Here is a 24,222-nt window from a genome sequence, read left to right on the forward strand (position 1 = left end):
CCTGGCCGGTGTGTCTCAGTGGATAGACCGTCGGCCAGCGGACTGAAGGGTCCCGGGTTTGATTCCGGTCAACGGCACATATCTGGGTTGTGGGCTCAATCCCCAGTGGGGAGGCATGCAGGAGGCAGCCAATCAATGATCTCTCTCATCACTGATGTTTCTCTCTCTCTCCCCCTTCTTCTCGGAAATCAATAAAAATGTATTTTAAAAGAAAAACGAGCAATTCTGGCCAAACTGCCTCTCAATTCCACGTGGCTCTGACCCCAGGGCCCCTCTGCACGGAGTCCTAGTCTCGGGTGACCGTGTGGAGCCCACCCTGTGCCGAGTGCAAGGCAGAGACCACCGCACCCGCTCGCTCTCTCTCCAGCTCCGACGGGCACAACACTCCTGTCTTGGCTAACTACCCGGCCGCCTGCGCCCACGGCCCCAGCAGCCAGAGCCCGGGGCCTGTGACCATCGGCAGGATCCCGCCTTTACGCCTGTTCAACATCAAATCGTCTGGTCCCGGCTTCGGCTGCATTTTTTGGGAAAGTCATGTTCAACCGAGACACTGTTTATACGTGAACTCATCCTGGGGTGTGTGTGTGGTCGAGGGTGGGGCCGGGCGGCTCCGGGTCCCCCGAGCATGTGTCGCTGGGTCTGGCTGCCCCAGTGCATCCCCGGCCTCCTGGCTGTGGCACGGCGCATACCAATGTCATTAGGCACCGTCTGCCCGGCCTGTAGTCCGGCCAGTGGTTCCCGGCACAGCCGCTTCCTGTGTCAGAGCACAGGCGACCGCAGCCACAGCCGGAAGCTGGCTGACCACAGCGCTAAGCGCTGGTGAGCTCTCTTCCAGGTAAAGCTGGAAAAGTCCCCACAGAGCCAGCGCTGAGGCCTCAGACGCGGGGGCGGCACAACCTCTTGGCTTGTCCTTGACTGGAAAGGGGGGGTGTGGGGGGGAGAGAGAGAGTGAGGGAGGGTGTGTGTGTGAAAGAGACAGAGAGAGAGGAAGGGAGGGGGGAGAGGCAGAGGGAGAGGGAGGGAGGGGGAGAGGGAGCTGGGTTGTGTGTGAAGGTCATCATTCTGGGAAGCGTGTCCTCTCCCAGGCTCCGTGCGGGGCTGTTCTAAGAGGAGGCGGCGAGAGTCACTGGAGATGGGTCTCAGGTGCAGTTCTGTTTACGGCGTAAACAGCGCACAGGGTGCTGAACCTCTTGGTCCTCTACAGCCAGACTCTGGGACAGAGAGCTTGAGGGTGAAAGGTGCTGTGGGAGAGGTGCTGGGAGGGTGGGCTGCGGGCTCCCTGCCGTGGAGAGAGGGCCCCTGGGCAGACCCAGCGGGCAAGGCTGTCCTTTCAACTCAGATGGCGGCCGACTGCCCACCTCACCCAGCGGGTGACAGGGGGCTTCCCGGGGATGCAGGTGCCGAGGTGAGGGCGGGCGGGGAGGGCGGCGGGGCCCGGACAGAGGCTGGGCCTCCTTGGCTCCCACGCAGCCTGGTGTGAGCGCGGCTGTCTCCGCGGCAGAGGAGGGGTCCCCTTCAGCCCCCTCTTCTGAGACCACGGCACAGAGCAGCCTCCGCAGCTCCGGGTGAGAAACCGGGACAGACACGCCCGCGGCCGTGCATTTCAGCGAAAGCCACAGCCCCGAACCAGTCCCGACCCCGGACACGGGAAGAAGATGGGGTGAGGGGGTGTGACGAGGCCGGGCACAGAGGGTGTCCGGGCGGCGGGAGAGAGGGGATCCCTCGTGGGCCAGCCCCACCTGCCTCTCCTCCGTGACCTACGTCCTCCCCAGCGGCAATGCCGACCCTGTCATTACAGCCCGGAGTGAGCCGGAAGGTGAACTGTGGCTTCAGCCCCTCACAGAGCATCTAGCGGCCTCATCTGTTGTAACAAATACGCCGCAGGGACACAAGAGGTCACAGCGGAACCGGCGGGGAGGGGCATGGGAAGGCCACACTTTCTGCTCGTCTGTCTGTGAACCTAAAACTGCTGTAAACAGTCTGGTAATAAAAAAAGGACCCACCCCTGGAATTTGTTGGCCGGCCCCAAACCCCACCCGTGATCCCCGCAGGTCATGGGTGCGTTTCCATGGCAGCCCTGACGACAGTGTCAGCAGGAAGGACACCGCCCGGAGGCAGGAGGGGGCAGGAGCCAGGACTGGAGTCCGAGGGTGACCACCTGGCTCTGCCTCCTGGGTCCGTGGCTGTGAGGAAGGTCCCCGAGGCAAGCGCCCTGCGAGGCAGGAAGCCAGTGCCGCAGCCCCAGTGGCAGAGTGGCTGGGCGTTGGCCTGCGGCCGGCACCGTCGGGGCAGCTCCGTCCTCCCTCGGGCGCGGCTCCAGACACTTTCTCCAGCGCAGCTGCTCCCGTGGCTGGCGGGCGGCTCGTGGGCAGGAAGGACATTCCCCGCAGCCGCGTTACGTAACCTCCAGCTGCCGGGAGGGCGGCAGTCGCGCCGGGCCAGTTCCTGGCTGTTCCGGATGATCCCGAGCAGGAGGTCGCCGGCCAGCAGGGAGGGCCGCACCCGGCTCTGATGAAACCCCTCCGAGAAGCCGCTGCAGAGCCACTCGGGGCCCAGGTGGCGGGTTCCTGGCCCAGGGACTGCGAGAAGGCAGCGCTGACCACTGAGCAGCACACTGGGTCCCAGATGCCCCCCCCAGGGGAGGACGCAGGAGGGCACAGAGGAGAGGCAGGCGGGGCTGGCGACTGCAGCAGGACGAGGGCGGGCCGGTCCGATGGAAATGCCTGATCGAGACCAGTCGGCCCAACCTGCCCTCCTCACCTGGCCCAGCCCTTGTTAGGCAACCTCCCTGCCCGGTGTCTCAGCTACTCCCCCACGGTCCAGGGACTGTAGTCTGTCCCCGCTCGCGGGCCACACCCCAGCGGCACAGGGCACACGGCCTGGCTCTGAGCGACAGTCACCAGTTGGAGCAGAGAGGCCACAACGGTGTGGAGGCCCAGGAGCCTCGGCGGGGCCAGGGCGTGGGGGGGGGCGGGGGGGGGGGGAGGGCAGCCCGGGGGTCTGCACTCGGGAAGGAGCAGGAGGCGGCCGAGGTCCCGCCCTTGGACAGGCTCAGGGGGGAGATATCTGGCTGTGAACCCCGCCTTCCTGACCGTCATGTTGTGCGCGGCCCAGGGACCACCTGGGAGCCGCTGACGCCTGCCCTCCTCAGGGTCGGCTCCTGGGAGACTCTGTGACACGCCCAGCCGCCCTCCCCGGTCCAACTGGGGGTCACTCAGAGGCAGGAGCGGGAGGTGCGGGCGGAGGGACCACAGAGGGAGGCCCCTGGGAAGTGCTTGGGGTGGGGTGGGGTGGGGGGCCGAGGGCAGAGTGTGCGGGGAGCCAGCAGCTCCAGTGCACGGGGCGGGGCTGACCGCTGCTTCCAGCCACCGGGCACTCGCCAAGTCCCTCCTCACCCCCCTCGCCCCTGTTCTTGAACCCTGCCTCGGTGCATTCTGGGAGTCGGGTCAGAGGGCAGAGGGCTGTGTCCTCACCCATAGCTAGGGCTTTAGGGGCCCTGAGGACACGGCGAGGGGGGAGCCCAGGTGGCAGGAGGCCCGAGAGAGCACCGCCCTAGAGAGGCGGCTTCTCTCTCCCGGGAACTCAAGAGGCAGCCCCTCGGGTTCTAGGATAAAGCCCAGCCCGTCATCACCGTCACCGGCCTCTGCCCGCCCATCTGCCCAGCAGAGGGTCCCTGCCCCGCATCACAGCAGACTGGGCGGTGACAGGAGAGGGAGGGGCTGGTGCACACCCCAGGTCCTGTCTGCTGGGCCTCCCGCAGCTGAGTGAGCTCTTAGGTTCACGCTCCTCTCCCGCTGCCTCCGCCGCCGCCCTCCCCGCCCTGCACGCCCAGCCTCGCTCTCATCTGTGACCCCTGGGTCTGCAGGGGGCCCTGAGCTGCCCAGCCTCCCAGGGTCCCTCGGGCCGCGGCCGCTTTGGAAAGTGCCACCTGCAGACCTGACAGCGCCAGGCTCTCGCTCGCTGGGGTCAAAGGTGCAAGACCCAGCCGGCTCCCCCTCGAAGCAGAGGCCGTGACACGCTGGTTTTGGGCTCCCATTCTGACCTTTGCCCTTGTTAGCACAGTTTCCTGGCTGTGCTTCCGTCTTATCAAACACAGATAGCGAGGCGGGGCCAGGCCGCTGCTGGAAGCTTCTCACAGCTCCTCGGGCTGTGCAGGCAGGACCTGCTGATGGGACTGATTTGCCCGGAAAATGTACCAGGAGCTGTTTTCAGGCAAAAGGGCTTTTCTGACTCGAACTGACATGGGTCTCAGCACAGCTTTTTCCAGGTGTGCGGGCTCCTGACTCCCCCGTGTGAAGGAAAGCACCCTGCTACCCCCCAGAGCACCCCACTACCCCCCAGGGCATCCCGCTACCCCCCAGAGCACCCCACTACCCCCCAGAGCACCCTGCTACCCCCAGAGCACCCCACTACCCCCCAGGGCATCCTGCTACCCCCCAGGGCACCCCGCTACCCCCCAGGGCACCCCGCTATCCCCAGAGCACCCGGGGGCTGCGCCAGGACCTGTGGCCTGGGCCACCGCTGCTTTGCTTCCCTGTCCCTGACAACTTGGTTCTGCCGCGGTCAAGTGACAAACACAGGAGGGAGCACAGGGGGATCCTGGGAGGGAGCTGTGTGTGTGGAGGGGGTGGGAGGGAGGGAGCTGTGGGGCGGGGGTAGGAGGGAGGGGGGAGCTGTGTGTGTGTGTGGGGGGGGGGTTAGGAGGGGGAGGAAGAAGGAGGGAGGGAGGGAGGGGGTGAGAGCGCTGTCTGCCGCGGCCGTGAGAAACAGCCAGCACCAGGCTACAGGATGATGGATGGGAGCTCAGTGCGTGATCCTCAGGGAGCGACGCCCGTGCGATGAGTCACCTGGGCGTGGATGCCGCGGTTCTGAGGAACTGTCTTTCCCCTTTAACATGCACACCCCACTCTCCCCTGCCGTGGCCACCAAGGGCAGCTGCCTGGGACCCGCGTGGTGCCTCCGTGTCCTGCCTGAGAACAGCGCTCGGAAGGCCTGTGGCGTCCCCTTCGGGACACGGGGGCCACGCTCCCTAGCAGCCAGAGGTTAAATGGGGACTCGGTCCCTCCACCATGTGGTCCCCCAGGAGGGCTGGGCTGGTCCAAACACAGGAGCCAACCACGCTGGACTATGCCGGGCGATCACTTTCGAAAGGCACCTCTCAGAGACCAGCTCTTATTTAAGGCAAAAAACACAAAAGAAAGAAAAGAAACAAAAACACGCGTGATCAGGAAGGAGGCCGAGCGCAGAGGTGGCTCCTCGTTAAAGCCCCAGCCGTCACGTGGCCGCACTCGTCTCCCCGAGCCTCAGTGTCTCCGTCTTTAAAGTGGGGACACACCGCCCACTGCTGCTTCTGAAGGTCACCGCAGAGGACCACAAAGGCCTAGAGCCCGGGCCTCGTCCAGGGCCAGGGCTGGGTGGACGCAGAGGCCGCGTTCTGCGTGGGACCCGGCCGCTCACCTGGATCATCTCGGCCACGTAGCTCTCGGGGCCCGTGTACTCCGTGGAGTCCTTCACCTTCACCAGGACGATGAAGCACAGGTAGTGCCACATGTTGTGCTCCTCCTTGATGTGCTCCTCGAAGGTGACCGTCTTGTTGTCAAACTTGTCCCTTTCCAAGCCTGCAGAGGGCGGGAGGCGGCCCGTGAGCAGCGCAGGCTGGGCTCCCGGGCCCTGTCGGCCTGTCTGTCCACAGGGGGGCTGGGCTCCCGGGCCCTGTCGGCCTGTCTGTCCACAGGGGGGCTGGGCTCCCGGGCCCTGTCGGCCTGTCTGTCCACAGGGGGGCTGGGCTCCCGGGCCCTGTCGGCCTGTCTGTCCACAGGGGGGCTGGGCTCCCGGGCCCTGTCGGCCTGTCTGTCCACAGGGGGGCTGGGCTCCACACCCGTCTCTATAGGGATCGAACTTGCCACCTTGGTGTGGATGATGCCCGGCCAGGGCCCAGTGTATGGAAACTCTTTGTATTCTTATGACATTTCTGTAATTCTGGAAATTATGTCAAAGAAAATGCATTAAACTATTTTAAAGGAAGCAGCATCTTTAAGTTTTTAAATGGAAAAATGCTCATTTTGGGGCTTCCCAGTGGGAAACGTATACAGTATTCAGTAACTGTGTTATGAACAACCCGCACAGCTAGTTTAGTTCCATGGACGTCCTGGTCCCACAGGGTTACTTTGGTTCCATGGACGTCTCGCAGTCACCGAGATGGCTTTGGTGCCCACGCGCCTCTCCCCGGGGACCTTCACTACTGTCACCCGCACCGCGTGGTCCTGGCCTGGGTGGCACCTGAGCCAGCTCCCCTGAGTGCCACCCTGAGGTGGAGGGGTTCATGTCGCTGCACCCAGGTCACACGGAGCCCCTCGGCTCAGAGATGCGACCTGACTACCGCGAGGACGTGCAGGTTGGGGCAGGAGCTCGCTCAGAGCCGGTCTGACTCCAAGCTGGGGCTCTGAGCTCCGGGCACTGAGCTCCCGGCTCTGAGCTCCCGGCTCTGAGCTCCGGGCACTGAGCTCCCGGCACTGAGCTCCCGGCACGGGGCTCCCGGCTCTGAGCTCCCGGCACTGAGCTCCCGGCTCTGAGCTCCCGGCTCTGAGCTCCCGGCTCTGAGCTCCCGGCACTGAGCTCCCGGCTCTGAGCTCCCGGCACTGAGCTCCCGGCTCTGAGCTCCCGGCTCTGAGCTCCCGGCATTGAGCGCCCGGCTCTGAGCTCCCGGCACGGGGCTCCCGGCACTGAGCTCCCGGCTCTGAGCTCCCGGCACTGAGCTCCGGGCACTGAGCTCCCGGCACTGAGCTCCGGGCACTGAGCTCCGGGCACTGAGCTCCCAGCACTGAGCTCCCGGTTCTGAGCTCCCGGCACGGGGCTCCCGGCATTGAGCGCCCGGCTCTGAGCTCCCGGCACGGGGCTCTCTCTGCCATGAGGCCCAACACCATCACAGTGACCCCCTGCAGCCTGGAGCTGGGCACGGGCTCCATCCTAATCTCAGGGCCGAGGGGCACCCCAGCAACAAGACCCCGAGATGCACACATTTCAAGTCCTCCCCGCAGCCCCGCACCTGAGCACACACAGGCCCCCCTGGAGCCGCTCACCGCAGATGAAGCACGTCGTCTTGAGGATCTCCTCTTTCTTCTGCTTCTCGCTCCTCAGGTCGGCGAAGGTGTCGATGATGACCCCGAAGATGAGGTTCAGCACGATGATGATGACCATGAAGAAGAACAGCAGGTCGTAGATGACGCGGGCGGCGAACAGGGGCTCCTGGAAGGAGGGCTCGGTCAGCAGGCCCCACCTCCGCTCTGCAGGCCGGGCAGCGGGAGGGCTCCACGCACCATGGCGGACATCCCCTCTCAACACCAGGGGGCGCCCTGACCCCCACATCACCCGGCAGCCTCCTGGAGCAGAACTTAAACAGGATGTCAAGCGTTAAGAAGGCCACCACTTGGTTGAGCGTTGACCCATGAACCAGGAGGTCATTGTTCGATTCCCGGTCAGGGCTCAATCCCCAGTGTGGGACGTGCAGGAGGCAGCTGTTCAATGAATCTCTCTCATGACTGATGTTTCTATCTCTCTCTCCCTCTCCCTTTTTCTCTGAAATCAATAAAAATATATATTTTTTAAAAAGGCCACCATTGCATCTCTTCATACCCTGTGTCTAAGTTGTGTGCTCTAGCGGTTTGGCTCAGTGGATAGAGTCGGCCTGTGGACCGAAGGGTCCCGGGTTCAATTCTGGTCAAGGGCACATGCCCAGCTGGTGGCTCAATTCCCAGTAAGGGGCGTGCAGGAAGCAGCCGATCAATGATTCTCTCTCATTATTGATGTTTCTATCTCTCTCTCCCTTTCCCTTCCTCACTGAAATCAATAAAAATATATTTAAAAAAAATAAATAAAATCAATAAATTGTGAATTCTCGGAGCGCCCTGGGACCCGCGTGGGCAGGGAGCTTCCTGGGAGCTCGGGGGTTGTGGAAACGTGTCCAGGTGGCCAGGCCCAACCCGAGGAAATGGTCACTCCAGTGTGACTGGGGACCAGCCCCTCACATGGTGTCAGCGTGTCCGACAGAGAGGGAGCTGGCCCTGCCCGTCCATGCGTCCCCGCTCCCAGGCTGCCTGCGTGGCTTCTGTCTGTGCTCCAGCCCCCGCCCCCCCCCCCCCCCCCCCACCCCCTGGTCCTCTGGGGACGCAGCCACCTCTTTGGACGGCTTCCTGAGCACGTCGCCCACGCCGCCGCCGCTCCGCAGCCCGTGGCTCAGCACGGTGACGATGCACATCAGCAGGGTCTCGCACGTGTGCTCCTTGTCCTGCTCCGGCTCCTCGGCCGGGAGCAGCGCTGCGAACGCAGACAGAGCGAGAGAGAAGGGAATGAAGGCCCGAGTGCCACACGCCTCCTTCTGAAAGGCGGAAGTCCGGGCACTTCTGTTTTCATCACTGCCCCCTGCTCACTTCTCCAGCCAGGCCAGACCTGCCCTCCCACCTGGGAATCTAAACACTCCCCGTCCTTCTCAGGGGTCAACTCCAGCCCAGTGCTGAGCAGGCGTCTGACCTCAGAGAAGCTGCTCCTGCCCTGAGCCACAGCCTCTCCCCTCTCAGCTGAGGGCAAGGCCACCAGGCTCCTCACGGTGGTGTTGTAGGGGCTGCACCTGGCAGCATGCGAGAGCAGCTCCTCTGATTAAACCGCTTTATGCTGGAGGCTGTCCACTGCTTTTTGGAGGAAAAAAGCAGTGACCTTTCTACCTTCATTCTTTTCCCCAGCTGCAGAGAGAAGGGCCTTGCTGAAACACACATCTCATCATATCACTCTCCTTTCAGCAACTTCCAATCATCCGTTGGATGAAATGTAACCTCCCTAGCCTGACATGTAAGACCTTTCGTGATCTGACCCTTTGCCAACCTGGCCGGCTCCATTTCTTGCTATTCTTCCTCATAAACCATATCTCCCTAAACCTGCTGTATTCTACTGCAAGCCTTCAGACGGGCTGCTCCCTCTAACAGAATGCCTGCCCCTCCGCCTTCGCAGGATAGTCCGCTGTCTTGGTTTAGCTGTCACTTCCTGGTGATACTCCCACTGCACTATGAGGCTGGGTGCCTATCTTCCGTGTTCCATCCTTATTCCCAGCATTCAGCAGCTCTCAGGTGACCCCCACCTGCCCGCCTGCCACCCCCCACCCATGTCACTGTGTCTTAGAATACAACAGCCCCTGGCAGACAGGGGGCCCCCAGGAAGCCCCGGCTGAATCCATGAAGCCGACCTCTCTTCCCACAGAGCCTTCTCTTCCCTGTCTCCCTCGACTCCCCCAGCCTTTCCCGGCGGCCCCCGGCCTCACGTCTGGGCCTCCCGAGGGGCCTGGCACTAACGCGGGGCTGCAGGCTATGGGCTCCTACCTTCCTGGGGTGCAGGAGAGGAGCAGTTCTCCCCAGACCCCACCCTGCACACGTCCGAGAACAGGAACTCACTGGCCAAGCTCTCGCCGGCCTCTGGGAGAGAGAAGGACACTGTGATACACAACCTCGCACAGACGCCACCCCACAGCCCTGCCCGCACGGTCATGGCGCAGACGCCACCCCACAGCCCTGCCCGCACGGTCAAGGCGGAGATGCCCCTGGCACGTCTGCTTGGTGACCGGGGCGGGGGCGGGAGGCTGCTGGGGATCCGCACATCGGCAGCACCTCTCTCCCCGGAAACGCACGGCCGAACGCGCAGACTCGGCCAGGCTCACACCGAGTCGGCACCAGGCCTGGCAGCGGCACCGGCAAAAACCCAGGTGGGACCCGAGAGGCTCAGACCCCGCGGGTCGGAGGAAACGCCATTCGTGCCCACCTGGAGGCTGCAGTGGCCGCAGCACGGGGCGGGGGACAGGGCGCCCGGCTCCTTCTCACCCACCCAGGCTGGTTCCGTCGCGGGCGCCTGGCGACTGGATGCCGACGGGAGCGTCCCCCTGAGTGTGTCTGAGATTTGAATGCAGGGCAGAGAGCCCCTGGTGCCACTCAGGTACGTAATCTTTTTGTTTTTTATTCTCAGAACTGGGCCTCTCCTCTCTTCTTGCCATGAACGAAAATAACACAAGCCCGCGGTAAAAGCAAGAACATCCCAGAAGGAGCCACCGCTGGCAGCTGGAGCATCGCCGTCCATATTTCAAGAAACGTGGACTCTGAATTTACAAAAAGCATGCCTGGCCCTGGCCGGCTTGCTCAGTGGTTAGAGCACTGTCCATTCCCGGCCAAGGCATGGACCTTGGTTGCAGGTTTGGTCCCTGGCCCCAGCTGGGGCGGGTGCGGGAGACAACCCATCGATGTGTCTCTCTCGCATCAATGTTTCTCTCCTCCCGTCCTCCCTCCATTCCACTCTCTCAAAAAAAATCCATGGAAAAAAATATCCTCGGGTGAGGATTAAAAAAAAAAAAGCATGCCTGACCTACTGTAGCTATTGCGCAATCTCCCACCACGCCCGCTGCCTCCCCGGGGTGACTGTCACTCATGCAACACGCCCGGCGCTCAGAGGCTCCCGGCTTCGGTCCGCAGTGAGCACCCCTGCGTGCACGCCTGTCCCCACGTGCGCCGCGGAGGAGAGAGTCCTGGAAGCGGCTTCCTACGTCAGGGACGCGTCAGCCTGTCTCCGATAGGTCACGTCAGTCTTTCAGGGAAAAGCTGTGCCACTGGCAGACAGGATGGTTGTGCGTGCGCTCAGGGCACGCCCCCTGCGCCCCCGAGAGGCCACACTGCGCCTCGGATACAGTGAGAACCAAGCCCGTGATGCGGGTTCCCGCCCTGGGTGTCAGGGAGACACCCACGCGGCTCAGGGCGCCGTGCCCTTCGGCCGGGGACGATCGGGGACGCCCTCCCTCCGCAGAGCCCGGCGCACCTGGGAGGGCGGTGTCGTTGGGCAGCGGGTCCACCTCCAGCAGGAAGTCGGCCTTGAAGAAGAGGTAGCCCACGATGGAGAAGAGGTAGACCAGGATGAGCGCCAGCACCGCCGTCAGGATGATGGAGCGCCCGTTGCGGGTGACGCTCTTGATGACGTTGAGCAGGGTCTCCTCTCTGTACACCAGGTCAAAGAGCTGCAAGACGAACGGGAGGCGACGGGGTGCGTACAGGGCACCCCCCGAGGGGACGCACACCAACGGACAGGACTCGCCCTCGGGCAGCTCAGAGCATCATGTGGTTACCCTGCTCTTCTCACCTGCCTGTCTCCACAGCGAAGGGCGAGACGGTGAAAACGGGGGAGATACCCAGAGAAGGGAGGCGGGAAACAGCAGCGGTGCCAGGGGGACATTCAGTCTCGGGGTGCTGGACATAGGGCACAGGCTGTACCAGTGAGACTGGGCCTGGCAGGGGGGGCACCGGGGCAAGTGGGGCCCTTGAAAGGAAGCGAGGAAGAGCTTCGGCCGCCAGGAGGTGCAGAAGGCAATGTCGATGGGGGTCAAAGGTTACCCAGCAAGTGAGAGCCACTTCGGACGCCGGAAGGTGACACTGTCTGGGCTGAGGACGTGGCCAGCACCGGCCCCGGTCACGGAGGAGACAGGTGACCTTTCCCTCCCCACCCACAGCACCTCTGACTTTAAAGCACAGACATGCCCGGCTTCACGAGGAAAAGGTTCTCCTACAGACAGTTACCCGTGTCCCGTGGAGAACACGTCGAAACCACAGGAAAGCACAGGGAAGAGCAATACATCGAGCGTCACCCCACTACCCACCCACGTCAACTGGACAAGCTATTTCATCTCATGACGTTTGGGAAAAAGTCACACATGCACACGCATGTTTACAGACACGTTAACCATCACACACGGCAATCTGAACCCGTTCACGCCACCGCCGACCACCCGGGCCTCTGATGAGAGGATGGGATCAGAAACATCCTCCTTGGCAAGTGCTGGCTGAGTCCGAGGAATAAAGAGCCCGGCCGGCCCGGCTCCGTGGCTGAGCATCGACCCGGGAACCAGGAGGTCACGGTTCGATTCCCGGTCAGGGCACATGCCCGGTTTGCGGGCTCGATCCCCAGTAGGGGCGTGCAGGAGGCAGCCGATCAATGATTCTCTCTCATCATTGATGTTTCTCTTCTCTCTCTCTCTCTCTCTCTCTCTCTCTCTCTCCCTCCCTCCCTCCCTCCCTCCCTCTCCCTTCCCCTCTAAAAATCAGTAACAACATATTTTAAAAAAAGAAATACAGAAACACAGAGGCAACACCTCCTGATCCGGGTTGGGGGCACCGTCTGTTATGAAAAGTAAAAGGCGGATCTGCTAAGTCAGTGTGACCTGCCCTCCCCTCTGGGCTCCTGTGGGCTGACCTGCCCCCCGTGGGGGGGGGTGGGCTCCTTCTCAGATCCCGCCAACACTGCGTACAGAGGCACTACCTCGTTAGAGCAGGCACAGCAATCACAATCGAAAGGACGGATCTGTGTCCTGGCCAGTGTGCTCAGTGGTTAGAGCATCCGCCCCCCCCCCCCCCCCCCCCCCTCCAGACTGAAGGATCGAGGGTTCAATTCCCGGTCAAGGGCACGTACCTGGGTTGCAGGTTCAATCCCTGGCCCCAGTCAGGGCATGTGCGGGAGGCAACCTATGGATGCGTCTCTCTCATGTCAATTTCTGTCCCTCTCTCTCTTCCTTTAAAAACCATGGGAAAAATGCCCTCGGGAGAGGGCTAAAACCAAGCGGAGGGGCCGGGGGTGAGGGGCCTGGACCCTCCCTCCGGTTCGCACGGGCGCCGCGGGCTCACCAGCAGGCTGTAGAAGAACTCGTGCACGAAGAGCCCGAGGGCGCAGATGAGCAGGTACAGCAGGTGGTAGAGGAACTCCACGTCCAGCACCATGGCGCGGTAGCCCCGCGTGAACGTGCCGCAGTTGCCCACGAAGCTCATCAGGAAGATGATCTTGTTGCAGACCTGGGGGCACGAGAGGGGCCGGCACTTAAGCCCGACTGTGCCCCTCCCCCTGCCCCCCCCGCCTTTTGCACCGAGTGCCCACCAAACCCACGGGAACCGCCCTGCGGGTCGAAGTCATTTCGTGACTTTGCTTTTCAGGCACATCCCCAGCGACGTGGTCGTCAAATGACTGCGGGGCCACGGTGACCAAGTGGCATTGGAATGCCACAAAACCCGGCGTGAGCACAGACCGAAATGACGACGCTCAAAATGAATCATTTCTGACGCCTTTACGGGACCTAGTCAGACAGCCCTGCGACCGGCAGATGGAAGGCGTTTTCTGAAACTGTCGCGCCAGAGGCAGGACAGAGCGAAGTTTCATAAGAACGAGGCAGTTCCTGCTTCCCCCTCGGTCCCAATTTCACGGCGAAGGTGGACCTTTTCTTGGGGAAAGAAAAGGAAGGGACTTTGGGGTGCATTCTATCCGCTGCCTCTTCTTCTGGGAATAATTCTTCCTTTTCCTCTGGGGGTGCAGCCCTGACCCGGTGTCAGCCCTGGAGGTCCGGGGGGTTCCATCCGGCCAATCAGAGGACTGCACCCCGGCAGCAACGGCTGGTCCAGCGACAGGCAAGGACCGGATGGGGCCAGGGACACCTATCGAGGTCTTTCCTGGGACGGCGGCAAAGACAACCCCGTGCCTTGCCCTGGCCTTGACCCTGAGAGAAGTCTGTCCTGCCGCCCCTGGAGCCTCTGGGAACCTCCAGGCCTGCAGGGGAAGGCCGAGGAATTCTGCAGGGAAAGCCCTCCCAGCGTTTCCCACGTGGACTTGACCCCCGACCCTTTTCCACCTGAGAGGGATCGCCCGGAGCAGCCTCTGAAAATGCTGACCCAGGATGAGGCCCGAGGGCCTGATCCTGGCATTCAGAGCCGTGTCACCTGTGCGGGGCCAGTGGTCACCTGTGTGGGGCCAGGTGGTCACCCGTGCAGGGCCAGGTCCTGCATGTCACACGCCTCTCCAGGCGCCGAGACACACCTTCCTTGCCGCCTCGCCTGAGCCGTCAGCTTGACGGGGCTCCCTCTCCGCAGGCCCTGCTGCCCTGCACCGCATGCCCCTCTGGGGACGGCTACTGGAATTCCTCCAGCACCTTGCTCTGCCACCTCACGCCCATCTTTGCCAGTGACCTCAGCTTGCTTACACGCTCGGGCAGAAACCTCTGGAAGGCGGTGCCTCCCAGGCCAACTCTCCTCCTTTTGCCTGGAACCCTCCAGCCCATCTTCCACCTCACACCAGCCGCCTCCGCCTCCTAAGATTCTCCCAGCATGCAGTTGGCTTCCACACTTCCGTTGTATGGAGAGAGCCATCCCAAAGGTCACCACGGACTGAAATCTCGATGCTCTCGCAACCTCGCTCCCCGCGCCCCGTGTGTGGCTACCCTCTCGCCTCTCCTGCTCCGCGTGGCCTCCCGGAGCGGGATGCTGCGTTCCTATTGGATCGCTGGGCTCACCGGCTGGAATCTCCAGTCCCAGCAAACCCGTGACCAGATTGGCAAGACTAACTTACACCCCAGCGGCACCGCCCTTCGTGCCGGACTCCCGGGAGGGCCAGTCCCCGAGCGCGCGACCGCCGGGCCGCCACCCGGACCGGACCGAGAGGCCCACCTGGGCCCCGCCGGCGCCCGAGGTTTTACCAGCTGGCCCGACGCTACCTTCCCGCACCGCAAGCACAGGCCTAGGTCCCGGGACCAGAGGGGAAGGCGTGCCGAGGCGCACGCCCACAGAGCTGGGCGGCGAGGGCCCCGACTCACGTTGAAAGCGCCCAGGAGGAACAGCGTGGGCTGCAGCCCCACGGAGAAGATGAGCCGCAGGATCGTGGACGCGATCAGCGCCCGGATGCCGTGGGGCTTGGGGAGCGCGATGACGATGGCCAGCGAGACGAGCATGGCCGTCCACAGCAGCCCCGACCAGTGCGGCTCCAGCGTCCCTGCAAGACAGGCGGGCCACGGAGCAGAGCTCAGGGCGAGCGCAGGCACAGGCAGCGTGGCTCAACTGTACCTTCTCCAGCCACCTCTCCGGCCTTATGGTCCCAGCCCTCGTCTCCGATTCCCGGCCCCGGACAGAACCCTCCCACCCATGTCTTCCCTCCCCACCTTCACTCGTGTTCCTTCCCCTGGGAGACCTGCCCCTGTCCTGGATGTCACCCCTCTGACCCCAGGAACCCCGTGCTGCTCTCTCAGCTTTTGTCCCCTGGGCACCCACACGGGACAGCTTTTCTAGTGGTCGCGTGGCACCCTACAGGCGCCCTCACGTGCTTGTTCAAGAAATAAGACAGCCCTGGCTGGTGTGGTTCAGTGGACAGAGCGTCAACCTGTGGACCGAAGGGTCCCGGGTTCGATTCCGGTCAAAGGCATATACCTCAGTTGCAGGCTTGATCCCCAGCCTTTGTTGGGGTGCATATGGGAGGCAATCAGTCGATATGTCTCTCTCACATCGATGTTTCTCTCTCTCTGTCTCTCCCCGCTGTTCCTCTCTCTAAAAAAAAAAAAAATCAATGGAAAAGTATCCTCGGGTGAAGATTAACAACAAAAAAAGAAATAAAAGTCAGAGTGCGTCACAGTTCCCAAGGGAAGGTGACGGGAACCCTAAATGTCCAATTTCTATGGAAGGCGCATGGCGGGGGGGGGGGGGGTGCAGGCCCCTCGCCTGCATTAGGGTCTTCGGAGGGGGGGGGTGGGCACCGTCCACATCGCCGGCGTCTGCTACAATCCGACCACCCCTGCGCGGACCCGGCTGTCTCCCCTGCTGTTGTGCTATTTAGAGCCCCACGGGCCGGCTTGGTTACATAACGGGAGCCAAGGCGGCTGAAAATACAGCTCCGCACGCTCATGAGGAGCCGTTTCAAACGCCGCCACATCCTGCGCCCCTTCAGCCGCAAGCGAGAGGCCCGGGACGCAGGCCACCGACATCCGCCCGCTCTAGGAGCAGGGGTGCGGGACCTGCCGGATGGAGCCTCGCAGTGCCTGCCTGCCCGGCTCTGCCCGCACGAGCTGTGTGGCTCGGGCTCAGTGCCTCACCTTCTCTGACAGTTTCCCCACAGACACGGGAGGCAGCTAAGCTTTCTCACGGGGGCGCCACGTGCCCTTCCTTCCTGTCCATGAGCCCGGGCAGGGATTGCCACCTACACCCGTGGGAAAGGGGCCACCTCGTTCTGTCTGAGGGGGGCCCTGCGACCCCACGTGCTGCCTGGGTACGTCCAGGGGTCGGAGCCGAGGTGCAGGCCGCGGCCGCCCTGAACGCGAAGGCAGGTACCTCCCCGGGCGCCGCGGAACGGGTAGAAGAAGGCCACGAGCAGGTTCATGAGCACGGCCAGGTTGAAGGAGATGCTGCTCCAGAAGGACATGTTGCGGGCGCACCAGTACAGCACGGGCTGGGCTGCGGGGAGCGGGGGAGCGGGCAGGTGAGGGGGCACCCCGCACCCCACCTTACAGGCACCCGTACAGCACGGGCCGGGCTGCGGGGAGCGGGGGAGCGGGCAGGTGAGGGTCCACCCCGCACCCCACCTTACAGGCAGCCGTACAGCACGGGCTGGGCTGCGGGGAGCGGGGAGCGGGCAGCTGGGGGTCCACCCCGCACCCCGCCTTACAGGCACCCGTACAGCACGGGCTGGGCTGCGGGGACGCGGGGGAGCGGGCAGGTGAGGGGGCAGCTGGGGGTCCACCCCGCACCCCACCTTACAGGCACCCGTACAGCACGGGCTGGGCTGCGGGGAGCGGGGAGCGGGCAGGTGAGGGGGCAGCCCCCGCACCCCACCTTACAGGCACCCGTACAGCACGGGCTGGGCTGCGGGGACGCGGGGGAGCGGGCAGGTGAGGGGGCAGCTGGGGGTCCACCCCGCACCCCACCTTACAGGCACCCGTACAGCACGGGCTGGGCTGCGGGGAGCAGGGGAGCGGGCAGGTGAGGGGGCAGCTGGGGGTCCACCCTGCACCCCACCTTACACGGCACCCGTACAGCCGGGCCGGGCTGTGGAGATGCAGGTGAGGGGCAGGTGTAGGGGCAGGTGAGGGGTCCACCCCGCACCCCACGCTCACAGCAGTGGGGGCGTCGCGATCATACCAGTGGTGCTCCCGCTGGGAGACACTCGCGCCCACTGTGCGCCCTCCCTGCGCCCCGCCGGGAGCCTGCCCGACCCGCTGCCGGCGCCGCCGGGACCCACCTCGCAGCTTCTTCTGCCAGTTCATCTCGTTGAAGAGGTCCTCCGAGCGCAGGAAGAAGTCGTTGATCTTGCTGCCCTGCTCGTCGCGCTCAGTGGTGTAGTAGATGCGCAGCTTGGACTCCTTGGTGAGGAACTCGCAGATGCTGGGCACCGGGAAGACGATCTGCTCCATGGTGCGGTCCAGCCGGACAATCTGGGGCAGGGGTGGGGGAGTGTGAGAGAGCAGCTGCCTCTGACCCCCCTCTGGCCCCCCCGCTAGGGGCCCTGGCACCATATTCAAGGCGGAGTGCGATACAGACCCAGCGAGGCGTCTCTGACCACACGCCCCCCAGACCGGGCGTGTCTCTCAGATCCGTGTAAACCGGGCCGGGTGAGTCCGGCCACTATGTTTCTGACCTCAGACCAGTCAGTTTCACTAACTTATTAAAACTGCTTCGTGCACACGGCCCCCGGGGCTCCAGCCGGGCTGTCTGTGCGTTTGTCCGTCCACAAGCAGGGCCCCGGTTCCGCGTGGCCCCGAGCGTCGGACGCACACGTGGCTGGTGCAGCTGCGGGGCCGAGGGCTTAGCTTCGCTGCCCCGTGCTGAGCGCACACCCGGCTGGCGGCTGACGTAACGGGCAGTGTCCCCCGGCCTGTGGTCCTTCCTCACCTGGCGAACTCGGGTTACTTTTCCTGGACAGGAGCCTTAAAGGGCCATCGCTGGGTTACCCAGTGACGTCCCACCTCTTGGTGTCAGACCTAAAACGTGCGAGGCAGGAACGCGGTGCCTGGCGAAGGTCGGGGCAGCGTTCCCTGTTCTAAACTCGCGTTGCTGGGCCCCAGGTGGACCCCTCACAGGTTCTCTCCAGCTGCCCAGACCGGCTCAGCCCCCAGAGAGGAGGCAGTGAGGTCAGGACTGTTTGAACCCTAAGACACCGTGTGAGTCACACCTGGGGGCAGAGATTTAAAGGGGATGGGGGGGGGGGGCGTACAATGGGGGCCTGACCTGTGTGTCTGCGTCGCTGCAGAGTCCGGAGGAGTTGGGTGAGGCCAGCCACACCCTCCACCGGCTCTCAGCCCTGGCGGGGGGTTCTGGGGGACACGGTCTTCAGACCCCCGGTGCCCAAGTCGAGCCGGAGATCAGGTTCCGGAAGCTTTGCATGGCCCTGATTCTGTCCTAAGCCGACCTCACTGAACTGGGGGGTGGGGGTTGGTGGCTAGAACCCGCCCGGAGCCGGTGCCCCAGGACACGCGGGTGCGCACGGGGTGCAGGGACCAACACACAGTGCACCGAGCCCCTGGGGCTGCCGCCTGGGTGACAGCTCCGCCCCGACGGCGAGGCCCGGCACGCTCTCTGCTCTGTCTCAGGTCCTGTCTGCAAAGTGGGACGAGCCCGTCCAGCTCACGGAGGGTGAGTGAGTCTGTGAGTGTCTGATCACAGTGACCGTCACTCCTGTGTGCACAGCTCCCCGAGGTCCCCACCGTCCACGGCACAGTCCACGCTTCTCGCGACCCGACAGGACTCACCGCACCCTCACCCGGCGCCCCCACCCCGTCTGCCGAGCGCGCCCTGCTGGTCTCCGCCCGCGTCAGTCTCGTTTCCTTCAGGTAGGGGCTCGGGCGTCACTGCCTCAGGAGGAGCCTCCTGACCACACGCTGCAGCGGGTCCCCTGACGGACCTGCTTCTCCTGCCTCCTGCTCGTCCCAGGGAACGGCGCCCCCTCCTCTGGAGCCCCCAGCAGACTGGGACGCCTCGGCCCTCGCTGGACGTTCGGCACCGAGTGCGGGCGTGTTCGGCAGGTGCGGCCGCGTTACCTCGATCTGGGCCGTGTGCTTGGCGTAGAACTCCAGGGCCTCGTCCCCGTCCACCTGGCCCCCCGGCTTCAGCATGCTCTGCAGCTCCTTGTTGTGCCGCGCCAGCTGCAACACAGGGCGGACGGTGGTGTCCCCGCGCCAGCCCGAGCTCCCGCCCTCTCGGGGAGCGGTGAGACGGGGTCCTGTACAGCCCAGGCCTCCGTCCAGAGGGCGGACACCCTCTCGGTGGTCAAAGGCAGGAATGGAGGAGCTGAGGGCAGGGACTGTGTTTCTGCTGCCGGTGGCAGGGCCTAGTGACCTCGGCCCAGCACCGTCACCATTTACATCTAATTCCTGACCTTGGCGGGGGCCGGGGGGGGGGGGGGGGGGGTGCGGCAGCAGGAAACAGGCCCTCAGCCCAGCCATGCGGCCACACCTGCGGGGCAGGCACCGGGCCTCCCGAAAGAGGAAGCTCCCCAGAGCCCAGTCACTTGGGAAGAGGATGACGATACGGGCGCCTGGGTGCCGGGCGGAGGCGACCCCCCCAGGCAAACAGAGAGGAGGCACAGCACGGGCTGGCCCCGGAGGCTCCGGCCATGAAGGCGGCAGCCGGGCGTGAGGCGCTCAGAGACCCTGACCCTCCTTTCCAGTGTCTCCAGCCCCGTCCTCACTCATCTCCGCGTCCCTGCCCAGCACCACGGCTGCTAGAAGTGGGGGGAGGCGGGAGGGGGGTTTCCAGGGATGTGACCCCAGCACCGTGGGAGGGGAAGCGTCCTGGAACTCAGCACTCGGCCAGGCTGCCCTTAGCGCCCGGGAACCCCCGGCACGGACAGAGCCAGCACAACTGCGTGAAGCCGGGAAGGAGGGAGGGGGCACGCGGCGAGGGTCCCGGCAGCGAGGGGGGTCGCACCTGATGAGCTAATATGTAGATGTTGTGGCCCACGTTCCGGGGGGAGGCTGCTCCGTCCTCGCCGTTCTCCTCGTTCTCGCCCTCCTCCGGCTCCTCCTCCCCCTCCCCCTGCAGGTAGGCCTTCTTGATCACCTCCACCTGCAGGGAGGACCCGAGATGGGCTCCATCAGGGCCCGGGCCTGCCACCGGCAGCACCCACAGTGCGGCCCCCTCCTCGCCGGCTCAGCACCTTCCTGTGAGGTGGGGACACGCCTCGGACTCCTCTCCACGCGGCCACAGGAGTCCTCCGCTCCCACCGACACGGAGATGCTCGCCTCTGCCCTGCCCAGACCAGGAGACCCCCGTGTGCTCACGCCCTCTCCTCCAGGAGGGACAATGGCTCCCTAAGTGACTCCCACAGTCAGCACGGCACAGACGAGGATAGAGCCAGCCTCTCCCCATCTCCCGTTTCCTCCGGCCAGCCCCCAACTCCCCCCGACCCCCCCGACCTGTGCCATTTCAGGAAACACACAGGAAACCCGGCCTGTAGGGACAGTGAGGAAGCTGGTTCTCCGACCTCCGTTTCCCGCCCCCACAGCCCATTCACAGGGACCCTCCCGGCACCCCCTGCGTGCGAGCTCCGAGCTGAGTCCCCTGACGTCTCAGGGAACGTCGGGCTGACACACGCTGCCCGGCTGTCCACGGCGCCGTGTACTCGGGGAAACAGACGCGGAGAGGCCAGGGCTGCGGTATGACCTGGACCCCGTGACCACAGGCCCACACGTGCGGCCTGTCTCAGCTGAGAGCTTGCTTCCCAGAGGGTCCCTGCACCTGCCCCCTGTCCCACCTGCCCCCTGTCCCACCTGCCCCCTGTCCCACCTGCCCCACCTGTCCCACCTGCCCCACCTGCCCCCTGTCCCACCTGCCCCACCTGCCCCACCTGCCCCCTGTCCCACCTGCCCCACCTGCCCCACCTGCCCCCTGTCCCACCTGCCCCACCTGCCCCCTGCCCCACCTGCCCCCTGCCCCACCTGCCCCACCTGCCCCACCTGCCCCCTGTCCCACCTGCCCCACCTGCCCCACCTGCCCCCTGTCCCACCTGTCCCACCTACCCCACCTGCCCCCTGTCCCACCTGCTCCACCTGCCCCCTGTCCCACCTGCCCCCTGTCCCACCTGCCCCACCTGCCCCCTGTCCCACCTGCCCCACCTGTCCCACCTGCCCCACCTGCCCCACCTGCCCCACCTGCCCCCTGTCCCACCTGCCCCACCTGCCCCCTGTCCCACCTGCCCCACCTGCCCCCTGTCCCACCTGCCCCACCTGCCCCACCTGCCCCACCTGCCCCCTGTCCCACCTGCCCCACCTGCCCCCTGTCCCACCTGCCCCCTATCCCCTGCCCCAGACAGGGGGCATCTCTCCGGGGCCCAGGCCAGCCCGCGGGGCCCATGCTGTGCCGATACCGGTCAGACAGGTTGTTCACTTTCCCTCCCGTTCTCTCTGATACCAAACTGCACAAATGAGCTGCATAGGGTGTGGGGTCCAGAGCACACATGTCCACATGCGTGCACACCCCCCGCTTGCACACACCCACATGCACACACATGAGCACACACACCCACACCCACACACGTTCTGGACATCAGAGCTTCCCTCCTACGTGGGTTTGTTCCAGAAAGCCTGTGACTCGTCCTGCAGCCCGAAGGGTGTCACTCACCCACAAGGGGGCGACCTGGGCGCCGGTGGCACCCTAGCCCTGGCTGTGAGGTCCCCACCAAGACGGGGGGTGGGGGGGGGTGGGGGGGTAGGGGGGGTGTGGGGGTGCTCTTGGTTCACGGGAGTGGAAGGGGTCTCTGCGAGGCACTTGTCCCCACTCGAGAGTGACAACCCCCACCCCCTAGTTGCATAAGCTGTTACATGAGCCAAGGAGGGACACTCCCCGCCCCGAGATGGAAGAGCGTCATTCACAGGAAGACGCGAGGGACGCAGCCCGGCCAGCGTGCACGCGGGCCACCCGCAGGGGAGTCCTGGTGCCTCAGCCAGGCCGTCGGTCACACGTCATCCGTGGGAAAAGTCCAGAGAGCCCCGAGCTCAGCCACATCCCGTCGGGGCTGCCGGTCTCCCCGGGCCAGCGCCCGCTCCGAGCTGGAGTCACAGCCCACCGTGCGCACCGCCCTCGGCAACACCACCACCACCAAATGCCTGCACCCAGGACGCTCCTGTCGCCAGACCATCGGCAGCGAGAGGAGCCGTGATCCGAGCTGGGGACAGAGGACGGAGGTGGCCGCGAGGAGGGGAGGAGCGAGGAAGCTGCGGTGCCGCACGGTCCCTCTCGTCTTCAGACGGTGAGGTGCCGTCATCCTCCCCCTCGTTGGGACGCGGCCTGAGCTGCCCCCTCACCCCCTGACCTGGCCCCCCCCAGGAGCCCCCTCCGCGCACAGACCCGGGCGGCTCACCAGCTCCTTGGGCCGCATGTTGTAGAGGATGCGCTCGGCGTTCTCGCTGTCGTGCCTGCTCTCCATGATGGCCAGCAGCAGCTTGGAGGCGTTGTTCTACGGGAGACAGAGGCGGGCATAGGCGGCTGCGCGGGGCCCGAGGCTGTGACAGACGCGTCCCCCAGGGAGCGCCGGGCCAGCACGTGAAACAGCACCTGCTCCAGGCGGGCAGCGCGCCCCCTGTGCCCGGACACATCTGCACCGCCGGGTGGGTCCAAGACACGTATTTGTTTGGGTATCGTTTCTCCCCAGCGTCACCTGGTACGATTCTAGCGGAAAGTGGACATTTAAACATGGTGCCCTCCCAGGGACAGGGGACAGGGGTCAGGGGCGGCTGCGGTCCAGCCCCCACGCCTCAGGGCGTGTGGTCACAGAGGTGCCGTCAGCCTCGCTGGGGGGGCTAGGGGCATTGCAGGCCAGGCCGGAATAGAGGGGCTCCCTGCTGGTGGGTCTGCACAGTCAGTGGTGCTGCTTGTCAGCCGGCCCCCCTCCCGCCGGCGCCAGGCCCTGCTTGGGAAGCGGAGGACGGCAGCTCCGCCTGCAGCCAGTGCCACGCGGGCTCTGCATCTAGTGCAGAAGTACCACCTCTCACGTCAGCGTCACCACGGTGACCGGGCCACCCGCGGAGGCCATACCCCGGCCCCCATCCGAGCCGCCTGCCCTGTGCTCGGCCACTTGCCTTCAGCTCCAGCACCAGGTCCATCCGCTTCTTCCCCAGCGGGTTGATGTCGTTCAGGATCAGGGCCGTGATGATGTCGATGCCGTTGGACTCGTGGGTGGCGATGCAGTTCTGAGGGAACACAGGCACGCACATGCACACACAGGCACAGGCATGCACATGTGCGCACACACACACATGCACGCGCACGCACGTGCTGGTCAGCAGCCAGGGGCCAGCGGGCCGCACTGCTATTGGACACGGCGCCCGCCACTCCCAGCGCCCCGGGGCGGGCTGCACGTTGTCCGTGAGAAAGTGCTGGAAATGAAGGCAGACGCACATCTCTAGTTTCAGAATGAACAGCAAACAGCAGGAAAGTCCCTGCGCTGGAGCCGACACAGGGCCACGTCTAATCCCAGCAGCGCTGGCGCCGTGGCCTTTGTTCTGAAGGGAAAACGGGCATGTGACTGAGCCCCAATTTCCCCTCGAGGGGGTGCCGTCCTCTCTACCCCGCTACGCTTTCAGGCGGACGTTGACCGAAGGCTTACACGTGGGGAGCAAGCTTCCTGGTTCCCGCACGCAGATGAAAATGAATGACCTGTCCCACAACTACGCGACGCCATTGACAAGCAGTGGCTGCTCTCAAGAAGCTAGCGGTGCCCTGACCGGTTTGGCTCAGTGGATAGAGCGTCCGCCTGCGGACTCAAGGGTCCCCGGTTCGATTCCGGTCAAGGGCATGTACCTTGGCTTCGGGCACATCCCCAGTAGGGTGTGTGCAGGAGGCAGCTGATCGATGTTTCTCTCTCATCGATGTTTCTGGCTCTCTGTCCCTCTCCCTTCCTCTCTGTGGAAAATCAATAAAATATATTAAAAAGGAGGAAAAAGAAAAAAAAAAAGGGGGAAAGAAGAAAAAACAAAAGAAGCTAGTGGTCGGTCCAAAAATCCACTTCCCGAGAGGCCAAGGTCAAAGCTGACGGTCCCCCTCTCCTGGGAATGTCAGTGGGGTCAAAGCCTGAACCTCCCGTGTCCCCACGTGACCTTCAGGCTGCCTCCTGCAGGGCCAGGCGCTCGCTCCAGCCGGGCTCGGCCCTCCTGCCACTAAAGAGCCACGTTCTGGGTCCTGCACAGCTTTGAAAACAGGGCCCGCCTCCCGGTCTCAGTTTAACTCCAGTCAGGTTAGAGCGGGGCATCCGAACCGAGCCAAGCCCCGCCCCGCGAGGACAAGCCCACACCTGGGACAGGTGAGCCCCTCCTCACTGCTGGCGACGCCTCAAGTTCAACGCCTCCCTGGGCCGGTGGGCGGGCGGGCGGGGGGCCCTGTGGCTCCTGAGCAAGTCCTCCCAACAACACGGTGGAAT

General features: G+C 64.4%; 1 protein-coding gene across 7 annotated transcripts in view; it reads right to left on the reverse strand.

Annotated features, from left to right (window-relative positions):
• The window catches only part of ITPR1 (inositol 1,4,5-trisphosphate receptor type 1), a 169,996-nt gene that overhangs the window by 5,458 nt on the left and 140,316 nt on the right, over nucleotides 1–24,222 (reverse strand). For all 7 annotated transcript variants that reach the window (XM_070391395.1, XM_070391401.1, XM_070391398.1 and 4 more), the window contains 13 exons: nucleotides 22,886–22,996; nucleotides 22,168–22,263; nucleotides 19,737–19,874; nucleotides 18,848–18,952; nucleotides 17,053–17,245; nucleotides 16,146–16,268; nucleotides 14,645–14,820; nucleotides 12,696–12,860; nucleotides 10,843–11,038; nucleotides 9,366–9,458; nucleotides 8,174–8,313; nucleotides 7,080–7,245; nucleotides 5,458–5,618 (listed from right to left, as the gene is read on the reverse strand). In XM_070391395.1, coding sequence (XP_070247496.1) covers nucleotides 5,458–5,618; nucleotides 7,080–7,245; nucleotides 8,174–8,313; nucleotides 9,366–9,458; nucleotides 10,843–11,038; nucleotides 12,696–12,860; nucleotides 14,645–14,820; nucleotides 16,146–16,268; nucleotides 17,053–17,245; nucleotides 18,848–18,952; nucleotides 19,737–19,874; nucleotides 22,168–22,263; nucleotides 22,886–22,996 — 1,863 coding nt within the window. The remainder of the gene's footprint in view (nucleotides 1–5,457; nucleotides 5,619–7,079; nucleotides 7,246–8,173; nucleotides 8,314–9,365; nucleotides 9,459–10,842; nucleotides 11,039–12,695; nucleotides 12,861–14,644; nucleotides 14,821–16,145; nucleotides 16,269–17,052; nucleotides 17,246–18,847; nucleotides 18,953–19,736; nucleotides 19,875–22,167; nucleotides 22,264–22,885; nucleotides 22,997–24,222) is intronic.

The sequence above is a fragment of the Myotis yumanensis genome, unplaced genomic scaffold (assembly GCF_028538775.1).
Source record: "Myotis yumanensis isolate MYYU_CA2020_CCGP unplaced genomic scaffold, mMyoYum1.0.hap1 SCAF_14, whole genome shotgun sequence".
NCBI classification, from domain to species: domain Eukaryota; kingdom Metazoa; phylum Chordata; class Mammalia; order Chiroptera; family Vespertilionidae; genus Myotis; species Myotis yumanensis.